Genomic DNA, 23,363 nt, shown 5'->3' with positions numbered 1-23,363 from the left:
TCTTCAGAAAGCACATTGCTCAGAATTGGACCTATACTCCAGCTGAGACCCAACTAGTGTTTTATCTAAGTTTAGTACAACTCACTGGCTTTCAACTCCATGCCCCCATTTATAAAACCCAGCATCACATACGCTTTATTAATTCCTTTGTTAGCAAAATAATTTATGTACAAACCCCCCTAGGTCTCTCTTTGCATTACCTTTGAAAATGCACCATTTAACGTACTGGGTCTCCTCATCCTTCCTATTAAAATATATCTCCTCACACTTCTCTGCAGTGAAATTCATCTGCCACACAGCCCCCATTCCTCCAAACTGTGTTCTTTTGAAGTTGAACTTCCTTACTGTTACTACACTTGTATATTTCATATCATCTTCAATTTAAAAATTGGACTGTACTCCCAGGTCTAAGTCAGTGATGTATATCAAAAACAAAAGTAGGCCTAGTTCCATCATCACTCACCTGTGGCCTGTAATCTAGTGACAATACTAGGCCTTGGGTGACTGTGATACCACCAACCACTTATTCAGTGATGCTGCCGTTCAATAGAGCTACTGACCCCGATTGGCCACCAGCTCTCCGTTCCCTCAAGGTCCAAGAGCCCATGGAAAGCCCAGTTAAGAGACCAAAATACTTAATTAGATGGGCCTTCCCTAAAAAATGCGATGTTGGCTCTTGCTAGCCAAACCCCTATCATGTCCATTATATCCAGCCTCAGGTTTTATTCTTTAGCCAATTTTGTAACCATAACGCGACTGCTCCTTTTACCCCATGAACTTCAAACTTTATAACAAGCCTAATCTATGGTACTTTATCAAATACTTTTTATCAACTGTAGTTCGCTCACCATCCTCTGTGTCACCTCATCAAAGAACAAAATCAAGTTAGTTAAGCACAATTTTCCCTGAACCTAGGTTCAATATTCTTCCTTATTTGTAAAACAAGGTGTAATATTTACAATCCTCCAGTCCTCTGGCATCACCCCTTATTCAAAGAGGATTGTGGCCAACACAGTGACAATTTTTAACTTTACTTGCGGAAGTTATATGGTTACTTGAGGCAATTAATTCCAGGGCTGTGGGGTGGGAGGATGATGGGAATGACTGGGTTGCATTACTAAGTATTGGCATAGACTTGATGGGCCAAATGACCTCTTTCTGTGCAGTGATGATTAGTATGTCCTCTATGTTTTGTCCCATTCAGCATCATAAAAAAGCTGTGGCAAAGACAGCATTCCCCAGCAGTGAAATCTTCAAGTTTAATACTAAACTAAAATTATCTATATTACATATTCTCAAACATAGGACATGGTACTAGTAAGTAGCTCCAAATGCTAGTCATCTGTAATGAAAACTCACCTCTTCTGATTATATGTGGACTAGGACCAGTTGTAATTGGTCCTGCAGCAACATTCAGCTGATTGGGCCCTGTGCCAGTTGGTTGTGATTGACTCTGTCCTGCACTGGCCGTGCTAGTCTCATTTCTCACAGATGGTGGAGGGCTAGCAACATCTTTGGTCTTTGAAAGGCTGAAGGAAAAAAAAGGATTGATGAGATCTGAACACAATGTGAACTCTTTAAAGATGCTGAAACATTTGAAGTTGCTGGATCCCACAACTGTTTGAGCTAAATAAAATTACTTTTAAACATCACTAAGGGAGAAGAGAGAGATTAAGTCAAGTTTGTATCAAACATAACCAGAAACTTAAGCTGCCCTGAGAATTGCCTCATTAAATCCTGTGAAAATACAGTTCAGCAGTGCGATTGATGGTATGAGTGAGTCAAAAGCGATGTCCTGAAGTCATTTTTTCCTAATCTATCACTAGATTGGTGATGCAGTAACTAATGTGCTGGCATCTGATTAAATGCATTACAAGAGTTATTTGTCAGCTACAATGCTGGGGTAGGTATTGTGAGAAGAAAAAAAAGGGAAGAAAGTGAGGGATGGGCTAAATACATTTCAATTTAGCATAGTGGACCAAAAGGTGAAAAAAAACAAGTAAAATATAGGCAGTGAAGTTTTAAAAAATAAAAGAGTATAACAATGGAAATTTAGCAGAGTTTACAGTAGTTTCCAGCCAAGCTTATATACTACATCTTTCACAAAGGTTACAGAAGGTAGACCAGGCATATCCTACTCAGTTTGGTTTCAGAATCTATTGTGATAAATCTCACTGAAAACAAATCAACTTTCTCATCAGATCGTTATCAGTCTCTGATTTCACTTTAACATTCCCCAATGTTGGTAGTAGCTCTGACCTTTTTTGGAAGAAGACATTCCCTAGTCTCTCACCTTCATGAAAGCTACAACGTACCCACCCCCCTTTGGCATTTCAACACATCTTCAACTTTCAAAGCAAACACAGCTGGTTTATCCAGTAACACTGGTAAAACAAGTTTTTGTAAATTCATGCTGAGGGTTAGAATATATCCTGCAGCGAAACTAGCGCAAAGCAGAACATGTTGATGCACAGCTCTGTGAAAGCAACAAACCAGGCTACTGACAATCTCAGAACACAGCTGAAATGTTGAGGGAAAGCCACACAAAGAAGTTGGCTTGATTAGAAATAAAAATCATATGCTGAATGCGTAAACGTTTCTTAACCCTATCCATCCCATAGGAAACTACTCATCTGATGGGATAGAAATGATTGCCAGGCCGTTTCGGCCGTTGAACATTCCGAACTCCTAATCAGGGATGCTTTCGTTACGGGCATAGGGTCGGCGTACATCCGCCAGCGCCTCTCAGAAGGGGCTACCCTCGACCTCGCGGCGACGATGAAATTCGCGACCTCACTAACGGTCGCCTCCCGTAATGTACAAGCGTACGCCTTCCGACTGGACATCAAACCCTGCCTGGGGTTCTTCTCATACTATGCCCAGTGGGTCCATAACTATGCGGACAAGGCCTGCCCACTCATTCACTCCACTGCTTTCCCCCTGACGGCCGAGGCTCACCAGGCCTTCAACCATATCAAGGCCGACATCGGTATGGCCGCGATGCACGCGGTCGATGAGGCGCTCCCCTTCCAAGTCGCGAGCGATGCATCAGGCGTCACTCTGGCCGCCACCCTCAACCAGGCAGGCAGACCAGTGGCATTCTTTTCACGCACCCTCCATGCCTCCGAAATTTGGCACTCCTCCGTCGAAAAGGAGGCCCAAGCCATCGTAGAAGCTGTGCGGCATTGGAGGCATTACCTAGCCGGCAGGAAATTCACTCTCCTCACTGACCAACGGTCAGTTGTCTTCATGTTCAATAACACACAGTGGGGCAAGATCAAAAATGATAAAATCTTGAGGTGGAGGATCGAGCTCTCCACCTACAATTACGAGATTTTGTATTGCCCCGGTAAGCTCAACGAGCCCCCCGATGTCCTATCCCGAGGTACATGTGCCAGCGCACAAGTGGACCAACTCCGGACCCTACATGACGCTCTCTGTCAACCAGGGGTCACCTGGTTCTTTCACTTCATAAAGGCCCGCAACCTGCCCTACTCCACCGAGGTGGTCAGGGCTATCACCAGAGACTGCCAGGTCTGCGCGGATTGCAAACCGCACTTCTACCGGCCAGACCGAGCGCACCTGGTGAAGGCCTCCCGTCCCTTTGAACGCCTCAGCCTGGATTTCAAAGGGCCCCTCCCCTTCACTGACCAAAACACATACTTCCTTAACGTGGTTAACGAATACTCCAGATTCCCCTTCGCCGTCCCATGCCCCGATATGACGTCTGCCACAGTCATCAAAGCCCTCAACACCATCTTCGCCCTGTTCGGTTTCCCCGCTTACATCCACAGCGATCGGGGTTGCTCCTTTATGAGTGATGAGCTGCGTCAGTACCTGCTCAGCAAGGGCATTGCCTCGAGCAGGACGACCAGCTACAACCCCCAGGGAAATGGGCAGGTGGAGAGGGAGAATGGGACGGTCTGGAAGTCCGTCCAACTGGCCCTACGGTCCAAAGTTCTCCTGGTCTCCCGCTGGCAGGAGGTCCTCCCTGACGCTCTCCACTCCATCCGATCGCTACTTCGCACTGCGACTAATGCAACTCCCCATGAACGTCTCCTTGCCTTCCCCAGGAAATCCACCTCCGGGGTTTCGCTCCCAACATGGCTGGAAGCTCTAGGACCCGTTCTCCTACGCAAGCACGTGCAGCTCCACAGGCGGACCCGTTGGTCCAGAGGGTACACCTACTCCATGCAAACCCGCAGTACGCCTACAGTACATTCCCCCCCCATCTGCGCCGGCGCCACCCTTCCTCCCCCCAGCGCACCTCACCACAGCCCCCGCTCCAGGGCGATCCGTCCTCCCCTTGGTCCCACCCGGGGATGAAGATGAGATCTACACGCTCCCGGAGTCACCGGCGACCGAGCCGGCGCCTACATCGCCAATGGGACTTGCGGCGCTCACAATGGAGGATCAAGGCACCTGACCGGCTAAATTTGTGAACTTTCCCCAAAATGTGCACTTTAAAATGCTCACATACATGTACCTAGTTTTTCCACCACCTCCGCTGGACTCGTCTTTTAACAGGGGGTGAATGTGGTAGTCACCACTGTTTGTATATATCACATACGTGAGATGTAATACGGTAAGGCTCCTGTACTACAGGTACAGGGGTAGATCCCTGCCTGCTGGTTCCGCCCAGTAGGCGGAGTATAAATGTGTGGGCTCTCCGAGCTGCAGCCATTTCGGCAGCAGCTGCAGGAGGCTGCACATTTCTGCGTAATAAAGCCTCGATTACTCTCTACTCTCGTCTCGTCGTAATTGATAGTGCATCACAACAGAGCATTTTAGATGAAAAATCTACCAATCATGAAGCAGCGGTGGCAAGTGTCACATTCAAGTGAACCTATAACAATTTTAAAATACCTAAAGAATTCCTATTGCATGAATCACATCTCTAGAAACAGAAACTCAAGAGAAAACGGTGTTCGAAATTGAAAAAAAAATTGAATTGAAATAATCCCTCAATACTATAGATATAACTAGTTTGAGAGGGGGGGCAATATTAGTAAATTCCATTTAAATCAAAATATCTGGAATGTTCATGTTTCTTTTAAAGATATTGATCCAGAATTTCCTTGAGCATGCAGTATATGTGAAAGTACAGGATATGGGTGTAGGCCATCCTCTGTCTCAAAGAAATGGCCACAGGATTCCATCGGAGGAATGCAAAAGTTGTTACCCCTGCTCTCCCTGATGCATTAAAAGAAAAGATCAGCCAGATTGGTCCAGCAGGTGACACCATCTTTTGTGCCCCTGTATGTCAGGAAGACAAGGCATTGAGCCTGCAGAAATATTCCAGACTAGGTTCAAGGCTGAAACACTCCAATTCAGGAATTCCTCTGGTTCCAATGTAATTGACTAACTTATAAAGGAGACAATTGGCAGCACGGTGGCCTAGTGGTTAGCACAACCGCCTCACGCCGCTGAGGTCCCAGGTTCGATCCCGACTCTGGGTCACTGTCCGTGTGGAGTTTGCACATTCTCCCCGTGTATGCGTGGGTTTCGCCCCCACAACCCAAAAATGTGCTGAGTAGGTGGATTGGCCACGCTAAATTGCCCCTTAATTGGAAAAAATAATTGGGTAATCTAAATTTATAAAAAGAAAAAAAGAAAAATAAAGGAGACAATTTCTCATGTTCTCAGGTGTTTCAACCAGGCCTATCAGACATACCTGCATGTAGCCTGTTTAGTAGTGCAGTTTGTTCCCCATCTCCAAACAGTTGCCCACATGTTAATACTGGTGGAGCTGCCATTATGCATATGATCTGACCTCAAGATCTTCGACTGTACTGTATTGGGGGCTTGGGTCAGTGGCAGGGCTAGTGCAGCTGTGTCACTTATTTTGACTACACTAATGCACAATTATAAATATTAAGTTCTAGTTCTCGTTATCCAATGACTTCTGCAATTAGCATAACCTTCCACTGAACTGCAACCAAAGACACTTGGGACAACAATGACATCTAGTTGGTAAAAAGACATTTCAGGCACATAACTGATATAAAGTACTGATATTCAGTCTGCCGACATTCCAATCCTAAAGCCAGAAGAACCAGGCAAAGCCCCAAAAAGATATCACAAATCCCCAAACATTCATCCTTAACTAGATAAAACTGGTTTTTGAAGCTCCACCCCTAAATGAGCAGGCGAGCTTTAGAGAAGGAGGAAACTGCTCTGATTAGGTTGAATATTGCACTACCAACACCAAAGTGGGCCTCCAGAAGTAGTTCAGATGGAGCTGCCTTCGTAATATGGTCATTGACAGGGTTCGGTGAGTGTGTAAACGTTTTGTTCAAAATATATATGGTGAATATGGCCGACATGAAATCCTTCAATTTTGTACATGCTGATGACATAGCAATAATGACACGGGTAACATTTAAGGAAGCAAGAAGGACACTCACAAGCAACCTGAACTACTGGAATGTTTCTTCTGGGCTTTGTGCCAATCCAAAGTTCATGTTTCATTTTAACAACAATGCTTTCAGGTGCCTCACATTTCCTTCTGTGGAATGCAATTTACCCATGATCTTCACCCAAAATACCTAGACATCCCCATGGATAGGAGTCTCACTTATCATCTTTATCTCAGCAACACTATCCAAAAGTAAAATCTAGCATGGACCTGGTTCCAAAACCTACTGGAATGTATGGGAAAATTAAACACAACCAGAATAGCTCATGCTTCAACAGTAGCCCAAGTTTACACTGTAGAATAATGCTCTCCTGCCTTATGGTCCTATGGCCATGACACAATGATCGTAGGCATGCAGCTAAATGCTGCCATGACAACATAGTTGATTAAAGATATTGATACAATATTGAGGAAAGATATTAGCACAGATGGTAAAGAATCTATATGGGCCGAGTTAAGAAACACCAAGGGACAACAAACATTCGCTGGAATGGTGTTTAGCACAGGGCTAAATCGCTGGCTTTGAAAGCAGATCAAGGCAGGCCAGCAGCACGGTTTAATTCCCGTACCAGCCTCCCTGAACAGGTGCCGGAATGTGGTGACTAGGGGCTTTTCACAGTAACTTCATTTGAAGCCTACTTGTGACAATAAGCGATTTTCATTTCATTTTTTTTCAAACTTCAGTGGTAATGTTGGGAATAGCATTAGACAGGAAATCAGAGATTCATATGACAAAGGAACATCTGTGATTATGGGTGACTTTAATCTGTATATAGATTGGGTGAGTCAAATTAGTCACAGTACAATAGAGGAGAAATTTCTGGAGTCTATACAGGATGGTTTTCTGGACTAATATGTTGCAGAACCAAGGGAACAGGCCATCTTGGACTGGGTGTTGTGCAATGAGAAAGGATTAGTTGGCAATCTAGTTGTGAGAGAACCTTTGGGGATCAGTGACCATAATATGATAGAATTCTTTATCAAGGTGGATAGTGAGGTAGTTGATTCTGAGACCAGGGTCCTGAACCTCAATAAAGGTAAATATAATGGTACGAGGCATGAGCTGGCTATGATGGACTGGGAAACATTACTGAAAGGGAGGACAGCAGACAGTCAGTTACATGCATCTAGGAATGAAGAGGCAAACGCCAAATGTTGTTTATTCCTATTTGGCACAAGAATAGAAAGGAAACTGTGGACAAACCATGGCTTACAAGGGAAATTAGAGATAGTATTAGATTCAAATAAAGGGTACACAAATTAGCAAGAAAAAACAATAGACCTGAGGATTGGGAACAGATTAAATTTAGCAAAGGCAGACCCAGGATTGATTAAGGGGAAAATACAATGTGAAAGTAGGCTAGCAGGGAACATAAAAACTGACTGCAAAAGTTTCTATAGCTATGTAAAGAGAAAAAGATTGATTAAAAACGAATTTAAGCCCCTTAGTCAGAAACGGGGGAATTCATAACAGAGAACAAATAAATGGCTGAGGAACTCATTTCATACTTTGCTTCTGTTTTCACAAAATAAGACATGAATAATATACTGGAAATTCTGAGAAACACAAGTTTCAGTGAGGAGCTGAAGGAAATTAGTGTTAGTAAATAAATGGTTTGGGGGAAAGTAATGGGATTGAATGCAGATAAATCTCCAGGGCCTGATAATCTTCATCCTAGAATACTTGAAATGACCCTAGAAATAGTTAATCCAATGGTGGTCATTTTCTAGAATTCTTTGGACTCTGAAATGGTTCCTATAAATTGGAGGGTAGCTATTATAAACCCGCTATTCAAACAGTGAGGAAGAGAGAAAGCAGGGAGCTATAGACTAGTGAGCCTAACGTCGGTAGCAGGGAAGCTGCTAGAATCCATTATCAGCAGCTTGTGACAGAGCCCACGAGAGAACAGGCATTTCAGGATTTGGTGATGTGTAATGAGGCAGACTTGATCAGGGAACTTAAGGTGAAGGAACTCTTAGGGGGCAGTGACCACAATTTAAAATAGAATGAATCCTGCAGTTTGAGAGGAAAAAGCTAGAATCAGATGCAATGGTATTACAATTAAATGAAGTTAACTACAAAGACATGAGGGAGGAGCTGGCCATAGTTGATTGGAAGGGAGCCTAGCAGGGAAGACAGTGGAACAGCAATTGCAGGAGTTTTTGGTAGTTATTTGGGAATCACAACAGAAATTCATCCCAAGGAGGAGAAAACATGCTAAGGGTAGGACAGGGCATCCATGGCTGGTGAGCAATATAGGTGTACCTATACCATATGGACAACAACAGTTTCAGGCATCAGCTCACCGCCAGCTTCTCAAGGACAACTAGGGATGGGCAATAAAAATATCAGCCAATTCCCATGTAATATTTTTTTTTTTTTTAAGTTGACTCTGTTATGCATCATGTAAGAGCCAGATGTTGGGTCTAGCAATAACTTACAAAAGAGATTTGGGCTTTAGGTGAACAACTAATCCTGAAATCACATGAAAATGGGTTTTTCGGACCTTAGAGACTTTCACTTCTAGTTGATAAAGGGAGGTGTAGTCTGATGGGTATCCATTAAGACATCAGAAAAGCCTGATGGTTAAAAGAGCTAACTCTCTATCAGGCCAAGGACTATGGGAGCAGCAAAGAACATGATGTGCAGCCATGGAACAGGCACTGGAGCTGATTGGGCAGTAACTGTTGCTATGCCTCAAATAGACATTGACCCATGTGTCGTGCCCCTGAGTCAAATATGACCCCCTGAGAGACACACGGCTGGGCATGCGTGATCAAAAGGACAGTGATTGATTAGTGCCTGTCCTATGAGTATGTGAGTGCAAGCCTGATCAGTGCCCCCAAGATTTGTATAAGAAGGTGAGAGAAAGAAACATCGGCAGTGGTAACTAGGGACAAATCACCGCAGGAGCGAAAGATCCAGAGTCTTGGGCTCGGAGATATCAGAACAAAACCATCGTGAGGGAGTCTGATCACCTCACCTTGCCACAGGTCGTATCCAAGTCCAAGTCATGAGTTTGGATATTTTGTGACACTTTTGATACCTTTCTACACAAAGTAAACCAGAGTTTCATACTTTATGTGCAACAAAATTTGATACCTTGTGTACGAAAGTTTGCGTAGTAGTTTGATATTTTTGTTGTAACTTGGTAGAGTACAATAAAGGAGGTTTGTTGCACAACAATTCGAGAGTTTGAGTGTCTTTGTCCATTGCATCAGTTGACCCGGGGGCAACAGAGGAAACATAAATAAATGTAAAGCTCAAAGCAGAATCACCAATGAAAAGAATTAGAATGATAACTTCCATAAAGAATAGGAGGGGGTCGGTTAGCTCAGATGGCTGGACAGCTGGTTTGTATAGCAGAGCGACTCCAACAGAGTGGGTAAATTCCTGTATCGGCTGAGGTTATTCATGAAGGCTCCGCCTTCTCAACCTTGCCCTTCGCCTGAGGTGTGGTGATCCTCAAGTTAGACCATTACCAGTCAAGTCTCAAAGGGGAGAGAAGCTTATGGCCCTCTGGGACTGTGGCGACATTTACATTTTTTAATAAGAGAACAAGTAGGAAAGGGTACACATTTATTCAATTAATTTAAGAGGGCTTCTGAAAGCAGCAGATATTCAAATAACAGTATTCATAAAAGGACTTAGAATTCTAAGGGCAGAGCTGCAAGTGTTGAACAAAAATGGCAAAGCAGAATTTTTGAATCAAATGGCTTACTCCTGTTGCTATGATCTGAACAAAGTTTACAAAAGCACAAGGACATATTATCAAAATCCATAACATTAAATGAAACTGATGAAATACACACAGATTATTACTTCAAAGTAAGGCGGGACATGTGTAGTACAGAATAGAATCCAAAATAAGCGAGAACATTTCAAACTGATCTGAGTAACAGGATTTTGTGACATGTCTGCATTAGTTTTCTGCCCTCATACTTTTTTGCTTTCACTTCTCTGAAAGGGCAGTATTATACATGCTGCTTCCGGGGGGGCACACAGGGAGCGAGACACCGGGGAGGGGAAATGCAGGAACAAAGAGACAAAAGAGGCCAGAAAAGGAACAGGGCTACAAAGTGCCACAACCAAGGGCTCGAAACAAGGAACCGCTGCAAGCACCCACCCAGTATGGTCTGTGGGCGAAGGGGGCCCCAGAGTGCAGGGGACTACCCACATGGCGGACACACAGTGGACGGCCATGGCGGGTGCCCCCGTGATAAGGGGAAACCCCGGAGCGCAGAGACCCGACCGCATGGGGAGAGCAGTGATAGCGGCCATCCTGGACGGCCCCCTAACAAAGGGAAACCTCGGAGGGCAGGGGCGCGTCCACCAGATAAATATGGTTAATCCCACAGGAACGAGGGGGCAGAAGCCCCCCACCAGGATAAACACCTGGAACGTAAGGGGATATAACGGCCCAGTGAAGAGATCTAGAGTCCTCACCCACCTCAGAAACATGAGGGCCGACATAGTCTTCCTCCAAGAGACGCACCTGAGGGAGTAGGACCAACTGCGGGTAAGAAAGGGCTGGGTGGGACAAACCTACCATTCCTGCTATGGGACAAGGGCCAGGGGGGTGGAGATCCTGATTGGCAAGAGGACAATGTTTAGGGCGACAAAGACGGTTACAGACCCAGGGGGGGCGGTATGTCATGGTCAGCGGGGCCCTGGATGGGGCACCGGTAGTTCTAGTCAACGTGTACACGCCCAACTGGGACGACACAAGTTTCATCAAAAAGACCATGGCAGAAATCCCGGACATAGCGACGCATCGACTAATCATGGGGGGGGGGGGGGGGGGGGGACCTCATGCATGGCAAGGGAACTCAGTCACTTTATGGAGCAGATGGGAGCAGTGGACCCCTGGAGGTTCGCCCACCTGGGGGAGAAAGAATTCTCCTTCTGCTCCCCAGTACACAACGTGTACACCAGAATTGACTTCTTTATGGTGGGGAAAACGGTGCTTCCAGGGATAGACAAAGTGGAATACTCCGCAATTGTGATATCAGACCACGCTCCACACTACATGGACGTGCGGCTAGAGACGGGAAGGGCCCAGCGCCCCACATGGGGGTTGGACGGTGCCTTACTAGCTGACAAGGCCTTCAGCGAAAGGATAGCGCGGGCCATAGCAGAGTACACGGAGAACAACCAAAACGGGGAGGTCTCATCCTCCACGTTCTGGGAAGCGCTTAAGGCCGTACTAAGAGGGGAAATCATTGCCTTTAAAGCGCAAACAGATAGGGAGGAAAGGGTGGCTAGGCAGAAGCTGGTCGACTCCATACTGGAGGTAGACCGTAAATACTCCGAGGCCCCGACCGTAGAGCTCCTGGGGGAGAGAAAAGAACTACAAAGGAATTTTGACCTGCTCTCCACCAGGAAAGCAGTGCGCCAACTCCGCCAGGCGCGTGGGACCCTGTACGAACACGGAGACAAAGCCAGCCACCTGTTGGCACACCAGCTGAGAAAGCAGGCAGCCACCAGAGAAATTGTGCAAATCAGGGGTACCAGAGGCACGTTGGAAACAGAACCAGAGAGGATTAACAAAACCTTCAAGGCCTTCTACCAAGTACACCTCAGAGCCCCCAACAAGGAAGGCTGGGATGAACCCGTTCCTTGATGGACTGGACATACCAGTCGTGGGAAAGGGCAGAAAACAGGACCTGGAAGCACCACTAGCTCTGGGAGAGATCATGGAGAGCATTAGCTCCATGCAGACGGGGAAGGCGCCGGGACCGGACGGATTCCCGGCGGACTTCTACAAAAAATTTGCGACAGCGTTGGCCCCGCACCTGCGGGAGATGTTCACAGACTCGCTAGCTAGGGGCACACTGCCACCCACGTTAGCACAGGCCTCAATCTCACTGATACCTAAGCAAGATAAAGACCCAACGGAATGTGGGTCATACAGACCCATATTTCTGCTGAACGCAGATGCCAAAATACTGGCCAAAATCCTATAAGACTGTGTACCTGAGGTGGTCACAGAGGACCAGATGGGCTTCGTCAAAGGTAGACAGCTTACCTCGAACATCAGGCACCTGCTGAATGTGATAATGACCCCCTCCGGGGAGAGAATACAAGAGGTGATCGTCTCCCTGGACGCAGAAAAGGCCTTCGACAGAGTCGAATGGAAATACCTCAGAGGTACTGGAGCGGTTTGGGCTTGGAACAGGGTTCACTGCTTGGGTAAAGCTCCTATACAGCGCTCCCATGGCGAGTGTACGGACCAACAATACCAACTCCCAATACTTCCAGCTGCACAGGGGCACCAGACAAGGATGCCCACTGTCCCCGCTGCTGTTCGCACTAGCAATCGAACCGCTAGCAATCGCGCTCAGGGCAGCAAAAAATTGGAGGGGGGATCCAAAGGGGAGGCAGAGAGCACAGAGTCTCACTCTATGCAGATGATCTGCTCCTCTACATCTCGGACCCACAAAGCAGCATGGACGGAATCATCGTGCTCCTGAAAGAGTTTGGAGCCTTCTCGGGCTACAAACTCAACATGAGCAAAAGCAAGATCTTCCCAGTACACCCGCAAGGGGGGGGGGGGGGGGGGGGGGTGGAGCAGCACTAAAGGGGCTGCCGTTCAAACAAGCCCGACACAAATTCCGCTATCTGGGGATCCAAATAGCCCATGACTGGAAAGGGATCCACAAATGGAACCTCACCAGCCTGACGGAGGAAGTAAAAAAAGGACCTGCAAAGATGGAACACACTTCCACTCTCCCTCGCGGGGAGAGTCCAGACGATCAAAATGAACGTACTGCCCAGGTTCCTCTTCCTGTTTAGATCCATTCCGATCTACATCCCCAAGGCCTTTTTCAAAGTGCTGGACAAACTTATCATGGCGTTCGTATGGGGGGGTAAAAATGCTAGGATCCCAAAGAAGGTCCTACAAAAAACAAAATCCAGGAGGGGGGCTAGCCCTCCCGAATCTACAATTCTACCACTGGGTGGCAACAGCCGAGCGAGTAAGGGGATGGATCCAGGAGCCAGAAGCCGAGTGGGTGCGTGCGGAGGAGGCCTCCTGCATGGGGACCTCCCTCCGGGCCCTCGCCACGGCAGCACTCCCATCCCCACCCAAAAAACACTTCAGCAGCCCAGTGGTGACAGCCACCCTCCAATCCTAGAACCAACTGCGGCAGCAATTTGGCCTGACCAAAATGTCGGACAAGGCTCCCATCTGCAACAACCATAGGTTCACACCAGCACTGACTGACGCCACCTTCAAAAGGTGGAGGCAGGACGGGGGGACACTGACAGTCAGGGACCTATACACGGACGACAGGATTGCAACACTGGACGAACTGACAGAGAAATTTCGGCTAGCCGGGGGGAACGAGCTACAGTACCTGCAGCTCAAAAACTTCTTACGAAAGGAGACAAGGACGTACCCACAACCACCACGACAGACACTACTGGAAGACCTACTGGACGCAAGCATACTAGAGAAAGGGAACTGTAGCGACATGTATGACTGACTGGTAGAAAGGGACAACACCGTACTGGACGCAAGAAGATGAAATGGGAGGACGACCTGGGGATTGAGATAGGGTGGGGACTCTGGAGCGAAGCACTGCATAGGGTCAACTCCACCTCCACGTGCGCAAGGCTCAGCCTGACGCAACTAAAAGTGGTACATAGAGCCCACTTAACAAGAAACCGTATGAGTAGGTTCTTCCCGGAGGTGGAGGACAATTGTGAACGGTGCCAAAGAGGCCCGGCCAACCACGCCCACATGTTCTGGTCTTGCCGAGTACTGAACAGCCTTCTTCGAGGCTATGTCCAAAGTGATGGGGGTGAGGGTGGAGCCATGCCCGATAGTGGCGGTCTTCGGGGTTTCAGACCAGCCAGATCTATTCCTGGGGAGGAGGGCGGACGCCCTTGCCTTTGCCTCCCTGATCGTCCGCCGTAGAATCCTGTTTGGCTGGCGGTCAGCAGCACCGCCCAGAGCTGCAGACTGGCTGTCTGACCTCTCGGAATCTCTCCAAATGGAGAAAATCAAATTCGCCATCTGAGGGTCAGACGACGGCTTCCACAGAACGTGGGAGCCATTCATGCAATTGTTCCGGGACCTGTTTGTGGCCAACGAACAAGAGGAAGAATAGTCGGGTGGCCAAGAATCAGGGGAAAATGGACGGGAATCGGGGCTACGTTATGGGGGTTTGATGGCTAGCTAAGGCCCAAAACCAAACTGTAAATAAATGCCTATAAACATGTGCCTCGGCCATATTGGGGAATGTAAAATATGTATGCCGGCTAAAGGGGGCGGCCACAGTTGTTATTATGAAGATGCTTACCTGTAAATATACATGCTAATTTTTGCGTGTTTTTTTCCCCTAATAATTTGTAATTTGTTGGATATAAAATATGAAAACTCAATAAAAAACATTTCAAAAAAAAATAAATGCTGCTTCCAACACTGTTTCTGGTCAAGCATCTCTGTGTATTCTAAATTTTCCTTCCAATTTATTTGGTGGTGCCCTTTGAATATCAACTCAAAGAACAATGGAAATAGTTTTTTCTCTATTTACATTATTCAAACCAAATCAAATTTCAACATCTCTATGACCTAGAATCATAGAGACTTACAAGACACAAGGAGGCACAATGCTGGAACAACCAAAAGCCTCCCATAGCAATCAAAAATAAATCTCAAAATCTCTTTACTCAAATAACGACGAATAATGGAAATAATCTGAATGATAAAATAGAGACAAAAAGATTAGGGACATTCGAAGTCATCCAGGCACAGGGGGAAGGAGAAGCTTTGATGGATGAGATGGTCTTTTATTATTCCAAAATATTCTTTTTGAAACATTTATCAGGTTTTAGTCAATTACAGGATACAAAGCTACTTCCACTCACTAGCTTCAATGCAGAGCATGGATGACAGTCAAGAACGACAATATACAAAGGAACAGAAAAAGGAAGTTCAACACCAAGCCTGTTCTGCTTGTTCCAGAGGAAAGGACACATCCTCAAATCTTGTCTATGTGGCTGACTCTTCAAATGTCCTTCACATTTGGGGAGTGATGGAAATTCCCAGATTTCCCTTAATTGCTTTGTTTCTAATACAATGTCTTCTTACCTGTATTCATCAGTTTCTTGAGGCTGAGGCTCAGTCACATTAGTAGCAGTAGAAAGAGCAGCAGCTGCTGGGTAAGAGTCAGGGCCAAACCCTGATGGCTGCTGCTCATTGATATGTACAGCCTCGATAGGAGGGGGAGGCGGCTGGACAGTTGGACATGTGTGCTTCCTGATCAGAGTGCCAGCTCTGCGAGGATTCAACTGAGGCTCATTAACTTTTACACCCAGGCTACAGAGAGAAGAGAGAGTGAACACAGACCATGCATATCACAGCGAACAAAGTATTCCAAAGACAGGTACAATGAAGTGCCAGACAAGGGAAGAATGCACAGCATAACTAAGCTTGACTTAGACAGACGTGAGAAAGCTTTTAGTAATGATCTAAGGGTGCAAGTTAATCCATACAGCCCACAGACTAGATGCTTTGACTTGAACGTGACAATTTCAAGAAAGCACAGGCAAAGCAGGGGTTTAAACAAGCAACATTTAGAGGCTGCCCATTTGAGCTATTTTCCACTCAGGACGAGTCCACAAGGCAAATAAAGTGCTGACCAAAAAATCCAACTGCTCATCGTTAAATACTAAAAGATTTGTGTCTCCATGTTGGACATGTTGCGTGCACACCAATTTCAAGTCAGATATGGACATTCGGGCAGCAGTGCCATGGACTCAATTGCTCAAACAAAACATGCTAGGCCTTTGAGGTCTGCTGTCTGTATGCCCAGGCATGCATCAACACATTGTATTTACCATTAGCCATACAGAAGAGAGGCACCCTACAAAACATGGGAACAGCTCAAATTATAATACCTTGATCCCTTCCTTATGCTGCAAGGGGAGATTTTTTTTTGAGGGAACGGGGGAGGGGCACATAAAGAGAACAGTTATTAACTGCCTGCATCAAAACAATTTGGTAAGCATTTATCCGTGACATTCAGAGCAGAGCACAGCTCACTCCCTTGAAAGAATTCCCAATTACCTGACAGAGTTACAGGGCCAGTGTGCATTTAATAGCATCCTCTTGACTACCTTGTACAAACAAGGCAAAGTAACTGCGGTCAAGGTCTGCAATAATCTTTCTGCACCTTGCAAAGAACACCTTGATCATATCATGATGCAACACCAGTAGAGTCAGCATAAATACCAACGCAATAAATGCCATGATACTGAAAGCCATTCACTTGGCTGAGAAGATATACTGTAGTGGACTAGAGCTAGCTTGTGGGTTCATCGCACAGCGAATAATATTTACATGAACCAAGAATTTCAATTTTGTTAAAAAGGCACACAAGTAAAGAACAGAAAAACTATATGTAAACAGTCATATCTCTTCCCAATGTTTAATGGGAATAATTTGGCAAACTTTTCTATAAAAAGAAAAATGTGTTCTAGTTATATCAATTACATAGAGACAAATTAATACAATGGAGAGTGAAGTGCAAAATTCTCCAGTGAACATTCTTGGCATCCCTGTAGATTTCAAAGCTGTTACAGACCTCAAGTAAAATAGTGCATTTTTGGCAAAAACAAATAAACATAGTGAGGATATAAAACTGCAAGGTACAAAATGAGCAAAATCTTACCTGGCTCAATGCAATGTCTATAGATTTCCTTGTAAAATTGCACAAAATTTAAAGTATTGTGGGGCGATACATACCAGACCAGCCTACACCAAAGAGCAAATCGAGTCATTCTGTGGACTGATGAATTTTGTTGCAGTCTGAGCTGCAGTGGGTGTGGCTAGCCCAGACTGCTGAATGGGCAAGTTACACCTGTGATGGAATAGCCCTATATTTGATTATCTGATATCTTGGATGCTGCTGAATATATTGCATATGCTTAAAAAGCACATTATCATGCACCCCAAGTTTATGTTAGCTTAATTGGTATTACCCTCCGTATAGAAGGTTGTGTCCAGGGTCAAACTCCTATAGAGATATAGGCATAAAATCCAAATTAGTACTTCAGTGCAGTGTTGAGCGTTCCATTATCAGAGGTGCAATCTTACACACTAAACATTAGACTAGGACCCCCATCTCCCGTTGAAATTAACTAATGGTTCTCGTCTCACTATTAAAAAAAAGACAGCCCTCCCAGTATCCTGAACTGCCACTTCAAATGCAGATTATGTGCTCATTTACTCATTTGTTGATTGCAGGAACTTGTTGTGCACCAATTTGCTGCTGCATTAGAACAATGATGCACACTTGGGCAAATAAAAAAAATGTAAAGCATATTGAGACATTCTAAGGTATGATACTACACAATAATGCAAAAATTAGGATCATAAATAGCCCATTTAGCCTGCTTCACCAATAAGATCATGGCTGATCTCCAAATTCAACATTCAATTCATACATTCCGATATCACTTGATTCTCCTGAAGTCCAAAGATCCAAATATACTCAATGAGTGAGCATCCACATTTGGCAGAGGTAAGGAATACGAAAGATTCACAACTTTATGAATGATAAAATTTCTCATCTCAGTCCTAAACGGTCAACTGCTTATCTTGAGACTGCGTCCACTAGTTCTTAAAATCTCCAGTCAGGGGAAATAGCCTCTCAGCAGCTACCTTGCCAAGATGCCCTTCAGTGAGATCATCATCAATATCCTGGGGGTTACAACTAATCAGAAACTGAACTGGACTAGCTACATAAATATTGTGGCTACAAGAGCAGGTCAGACGCTAGGAATCCAGGACAAAGTGGGAGCCCAGTTCATTGGCCTCCCTCTTCCAAAAGCATTCACTTTCTCCAACACTGACGCACAGCAACAGCAGCATGTATAACCTACAAGATGCTCTGCAGCAACCCACCAAGGTTCCTTAGACAGCCGCTTCCAAACACAGGAGCACTACCATCTAGAAGAAATGAAGCCGAAACCTGGAACACCACCTCCAAGCCACTCATCACCCTAACTTGGAAATATATTACCATTCCTTCAGTGTCGTTGGGTCAAAATCCTGGAACTCACACCCTTCCACAACAACAGTGTGTGTACCGACACCTCAGGGACTGAAGCAGTTCAAGAAAGTAGCTCACCACCACTTTCTCAAGGACAATTCGGGATGGGCAAAAAAATGCTGGCCAAGCCAGTGATGCCCATGACCCGTAAAAATTAATTAAAAAACTTAATTCTTCTAAACTCTATAGCATATAGGACCATTCTACGTCCCCAAATAAAACAATATAATCTTTGGAAAGAATCTAGCAAACCTTTGTTGCATCCCCTCCAAGGCTTCATTATATTTTTCCTTATGTATGGAGACCAAGACTGTACACACAACTCTAGGTCTGGCCTTCCTGCAGCCCTGTACAATTGCAACAAGACTTCCTGACTGTAATTCAACTTCCTTCCGATGGCCAACATATCTTTGCTTTTCTAATAGCTTGCTGTACCTGTAAGTTTTTTTTTCTTTTTAAATATAAATTTAGAGAGAGAGAGCACGGGGAGGAGAGAGAGAGCACGGGGGAAGAGAGAGAGGGAGAGAGAGAGGGCACGAGGGAGAGAGAGAGGGCACGAGGGAGAGAGAGAGGGCACGGGGGAGAGAGAGAGGGGGCACGGGGGAGAGAGAGAGAGAGGGCACGGGAGAGAGAGCGAGAGAGGGCACGGGGGAGAGAGAGAGAGAGGAGGGCACGGGGGAGAGAGAGAGAGAGGGCACGGGGGAGAGAGAGAGAGCGAGCACGGGGGAGAGAGAGAGAGAGCACGGGGGAGAGAGAGCGAGCACGGGGAGAGAGAGCGAGCACGGGGGAGAGAGCGAGCACGGGGGAGAGAGAGCGAGCGCGGGAGAGAGAGCGAGCGCGGGAGAGAGAGACAGAGAGGGAGAGCAACAGAGAGAGAGCACGGGAGAGAGAGCGAGCGAGAGCACGGGAGAGAGAGCGAGCACGGGGGAGAGAGAGAGAGCACGGGGGAGAGAGAGAGAGCACGGGGAGAGAGAGAGAGCACGGGGGAGAGAGAGAGAGAGCACGGGGGAGAGAGAGAGAGCACGGGAGAGAGAGAGCGCGCACGGGGGAGAGAGAGAGAGCACGGGGAGAGAGAGAGCACGGGGAGAGAGAGAGCACGGGGGAGAGAGAGAGAGCACGGGGGGGAGAGAGAGAGCGAGCACGGGGGGAGAGAGAGAGAGAGCACGGGGGGGAGAGAGAGAGAGCACGGGGAGAGAGAGCGAGCACGGGGGAGAGAGAGCGAGCACGGGGAGAGAGAGCGAGCACGGGGGAGAGAGAGCGAGCACGGGGAGAGAGAGCGAGCACGGGGGAGAGAGAGCGAGCACGGGGGAGAGAGAGCGAGCACGGGGGAGAGAGAGCGAGCACGGGAGAGAGAGCACGGGGGAGAGAGAGAGAGCACAGGGGAGAGAGAGAGAGAGCACGGGGGGAGAGAGAGAGCACGGGGGAGAGAGAGAGAGAGAGCACGGGGGAAGAGAGAGAGAGAGCACGGGGGAGAGAGAGGGAGAGAGAGCACGGGGGAGAGAGAGAGCGAGCACGGGGGAGAGAGAGAGAGCACGGGAGAGAGAGAGCACGGGGAGAGAGAGAGAGGGCACGGGGGAGAGAGAGAGAGCACGGGGGAGAGAGAGAGAGAGCACGGGGAGAGAGAGAGAGAGCACGGGGAGAGAGAGCACGGGGAGAGAGAGAGCACGGGGGGAGAGAGAGAGAGCACGGGGAGAGAGAGAGAGCACGGGGGAGAGAGAGAGCGAGCGAGCACGGGGGAGAGAGAGCGAGCACGGGGGAGAGAGAGCGAGCACGGGGAGAGAGAGAGCACGGGGAGAGAGAGAGCACGGGGGAGAGAGAGAGCACGGGGAGAGAGAGAGAGCACGGGGGAGAGAGAGAGAGCACGGGGGAGAGAGAGAGAGCACGGGAGAGAGAGAGAGAGCACGGAGGAGAGAGAGAGAGCACGGGGGAGAGAGAGAGCACGGGGGAGAGAGAGAGAGCACGGGGAGAGAGAGAGAGCACGGGGAGAGAGAGAGCACGGGGGAGAGAGAGAGCACGGGGGAGAGAGAGAGCACGGGGAGAGAGAGAGAGCACACGGGGGAAGAAGAGAGAGCACGGGGAGAGAGAGACAGGAGAGAGGAGCACGGAGGAGAGGGAGCACGGAGGAGAGAGAGCGGAGGAGAGAGAGAGCGAATGGAGGAGAGCGAGCATGGAGGAGAGAGAGAGAGCAGAGAGGGAGAGCATGGAGGAGAGAGGGAGAGCATGGAGGAGAGAGAGCATGGCGAGAGAGAGAGAGCATGGAACAGAGAGAAAGCATGGAGGAGAGAGAGAGAGAGCATGGAGGAGAGAGAGAGAGAGCATGGAGGAGAGAGAGAGAGAGCATGGAGGAGAGAGAGAGAGAGCATGGAGGAGAGAGAGAGAGCATGGAGGAGAGAGAGAGAGCATGGAGGAGAGAGAGCAAGCTTCTCCCTGTACTTTCAGAAGACAAACAGAAACAGAAACACCTCGGGACTCTGAAAATTATTCCACTGGGATAGGATCCAATCACCACGTTACCGGGCAGAGTGTGGCCTTTTGGGAAAATTCACTGGCCACCAACCAATAAATCAAACCGGGTCCCACCCCGTTTCATTAATTTTTGATCAACCCTCCCTGATCTCTAAAACTCTCCCAAACCTCAGGGGTGGGAATCCCCGGGTGGCGGCGCGAATCCCGCCCTGACCCCGGCTGCCGTATTCTCTGGCGCTGGTTTTCGGGCGGGGGCAGGGTTCACGCCACACCGGTCGGGGGCTGTTGGCAGCGCTCTCTCCCCCCTCCCCCCCCCCCCCCCCCCCCCCCCCTCCCCCCCCCCCCCCCCCGCAAATCTCCGGGCCCTGATGGGCTGAGCAGCCAATCGGTTTCTGGCCAGACCTGGCAGGTAAGTTGGCTGGGGCGGTCCTCGGGGGGTGGGGCCCACAGGGGCATCCACCGCCCCCCTCCCCCCCAGGGGCCTGGCCCACGTTCGGGGCCCACTGATCTGCGGGCGGGCCTGTGCCGTGGGGACACTTCTTCCTTCCGCGTCGGCACTTGTAGGGCTCCCCATGGCCGGTGCGGAGAAGGCACCGCCCCTGCGCATGCGGCAGAATACGCCGGCGGTTCCGCGCATACGCAGGATCACGCCGGCCCTTTGGTGCATGCGCAGACTTGCGGTGTCTCTTTGGCGCTGGCTGGCGTGGTGCCAACCCCTCTGGCGTCCACCCAACCCCCGGAAGTGCGGAGAATTCCGTTACTTCCAGTCAGCCCAATGCTGGAGTGGGTCACGCCGGTTTTGACGGCGGCATCGGGCCATTCCGCCAATTGCGGAGAATCCCATTCAGCGTCTATTACTCTTCTTGGCAATATTAGAAGCTTCTCCTTCTAACCTAATACAATCTTTAACCTGTTCAGTTCGCCAAGAATGGATCATTGTTCCCAATTACTTTTATTTTTCAATGCAGAGTATGCTGAGTATGCTGAGAATTATGAAATACTTAAATGTTTGCCATTGTTTATTGACTGTTACGCCTTTTAGTATAATTTCCTAACTTACCTTGGCCAAACTGTCCCCTCATACCTATGGCATTAGCTCTATTTAATTTTAATATTCTAGTTTCAGGCTTATGTACATCATTCTCAAACTCAATATGAAATTCTGCCATATTATGACTGCCTTTACCCAAAGGATGCCCAGATATGTGATTACTAATTCATCCTGCCTTATTACACAATACAATATTTAAATTAACTTCTGCCTCTTTGGTTTTATGATGCATTGTTTTAGGAAACTGTCCTGAAAGCATTCCATAAACTCGTTTTACAATCTGGCGGCATGGTAGCACAGTGGTTAGCACCGTTGCTTTACAATGCTAGGGACCCGGGTTCTATTCCCGGCTTGGGTCAATGTCTGCGCAGAGTCTGCACGTTCTCCCAGTGTCTGCGTGGGTTTCCTCTGGGCGCTCCGGTTTCCTCCCACATTCCCGAAAGACGTGCTTGTTAGGTAAATTGGACATTCTGAATTCTCCCGCAGTGTACCCGAACAGGCACCGGAGTGTGGCGACTAGGGGCTTTTTATTAGCTTTATTGTAGTGTTAATGTAAGACTACTTGTGACACTAATAAAGATTATTATTACTTTGACTATTTGATTTGCCCAGTGTACATGAAGATTAAAGCCCCCCATGGTGACTGCAATGCCATTATTGCAAATTCCCCTCATTGCTTGATTCAGGCCTTGTCCAACAGTATGGCACATATACTATTCATAAGCATAAATAAATTCATACTTAAATTTAATTGGTTTCCTTCATACGTGTAAACATACCTGTCTTTTTTCAGTAAATCTTCAACCACTCCCACACTTACAGGCCTTTTCCTCTCCAGTGTGCTACTGTCATAGTCACCTCCAGTAAAGGACAAATTATTAAGATGATTGGCAGGTGTCATTGGTGTAAACATGCCTGACACATTGAAATCCAAATCTGTTAAAACAAAGTAAAAAAAGTCAATATAAACGAGTAAAAACCTCTATGTGCCACACAGCAGTCGCTAAATCAGATCGAAAGGCACTGAGGTAGCAATTCATGAGCTATAATATCAGTGAAAAGAAATGGCAAAATTAAAACCGCTTATAACTATATTGCCAAACAAACACAAAGACAACACCAGCTAGTACTTACCATCTGGGAAGAACCAATCTGCATGCTGGATTATTGGCTCAATAATTGTAACTACATGGACAGAGGTAGCTGCGGCCATGTCTGCAAGCGTTCTTAGAAGAACAAAAATAGGTGCAAATTTATAAATGTTGAAAAGTATACAATTTATTCATGTTGAAGATTCCAAAATTATCATTTGCCTGGAATCTGTATTGCAGCTATCAGACGTACAATATTCCTCTGAGGACACAA

The 23,363-nt window shown here is 47.3% G+C and overlaps 1 protein-coding gene across 7 annotated transcripts in view; it reads right to left on the bottom strand.

The window, feature by feature from the left end:
* The window catches only part of arhgap17a (Rho GTPase activating protein 17a), a 188,069-nt gene that overhangs the window by 11,256 nt on the left and 153,450 nt on the right, over window positions 1–23,363 (bottom strand). For 5 of the 7 annotated variants that reach the window (XM_038819885.1, XM_038819886.1, XM_038819887.1 and 2 more), the window contains exons 15-19: window positions 23,133–23,224; window positions 22,778–22,934; window positions 16,326–16,343; window positions 15,517–15,744; window positions 1,360–1,529 (exon numbers count right to left, since the gene is read on the bottom strand). In XM_038819885.1, the coding sequence (XP_038675813.1) occupies window positions 1,360–1,529; window positions 15,517–15,744; window positions 16,326–16,343; window positions 22,778–22,934; window positions 23,133–23,224 (665 nt within the window). The remainder of the gene's footprint in view (window positions 1–1,359; window positions 1,530–15,516; window positions 15,745–16,325; window positions 16,344–22,777; window positions 22,935–23,132; window positions 23,225–23,363) is intronic. The other 2 variants (XM_038819884.1, XM_038819889.1) reach the window with 2 other exon arrangements.

Source organism: Scyliorhinus canicula, chromosome 15 (genome assembly GCF_902713615.1).
Source record: "Scyliorhinus canicula chromosome 15, sScyCan1.1, whole genome shotgun sequence".
Lineage (NCBI taxonomy): Eukaryota > Metazoa > Chordata > Chondrichthyes > Carcharhiniformes > Scyliorhinidae > Scyliorhinus > Scyliorhinus canicula.
Note: the sequence above shows the minus strand (reverse complement) of the source record. Positions and strands in the feature narration are given on the sequence as shown.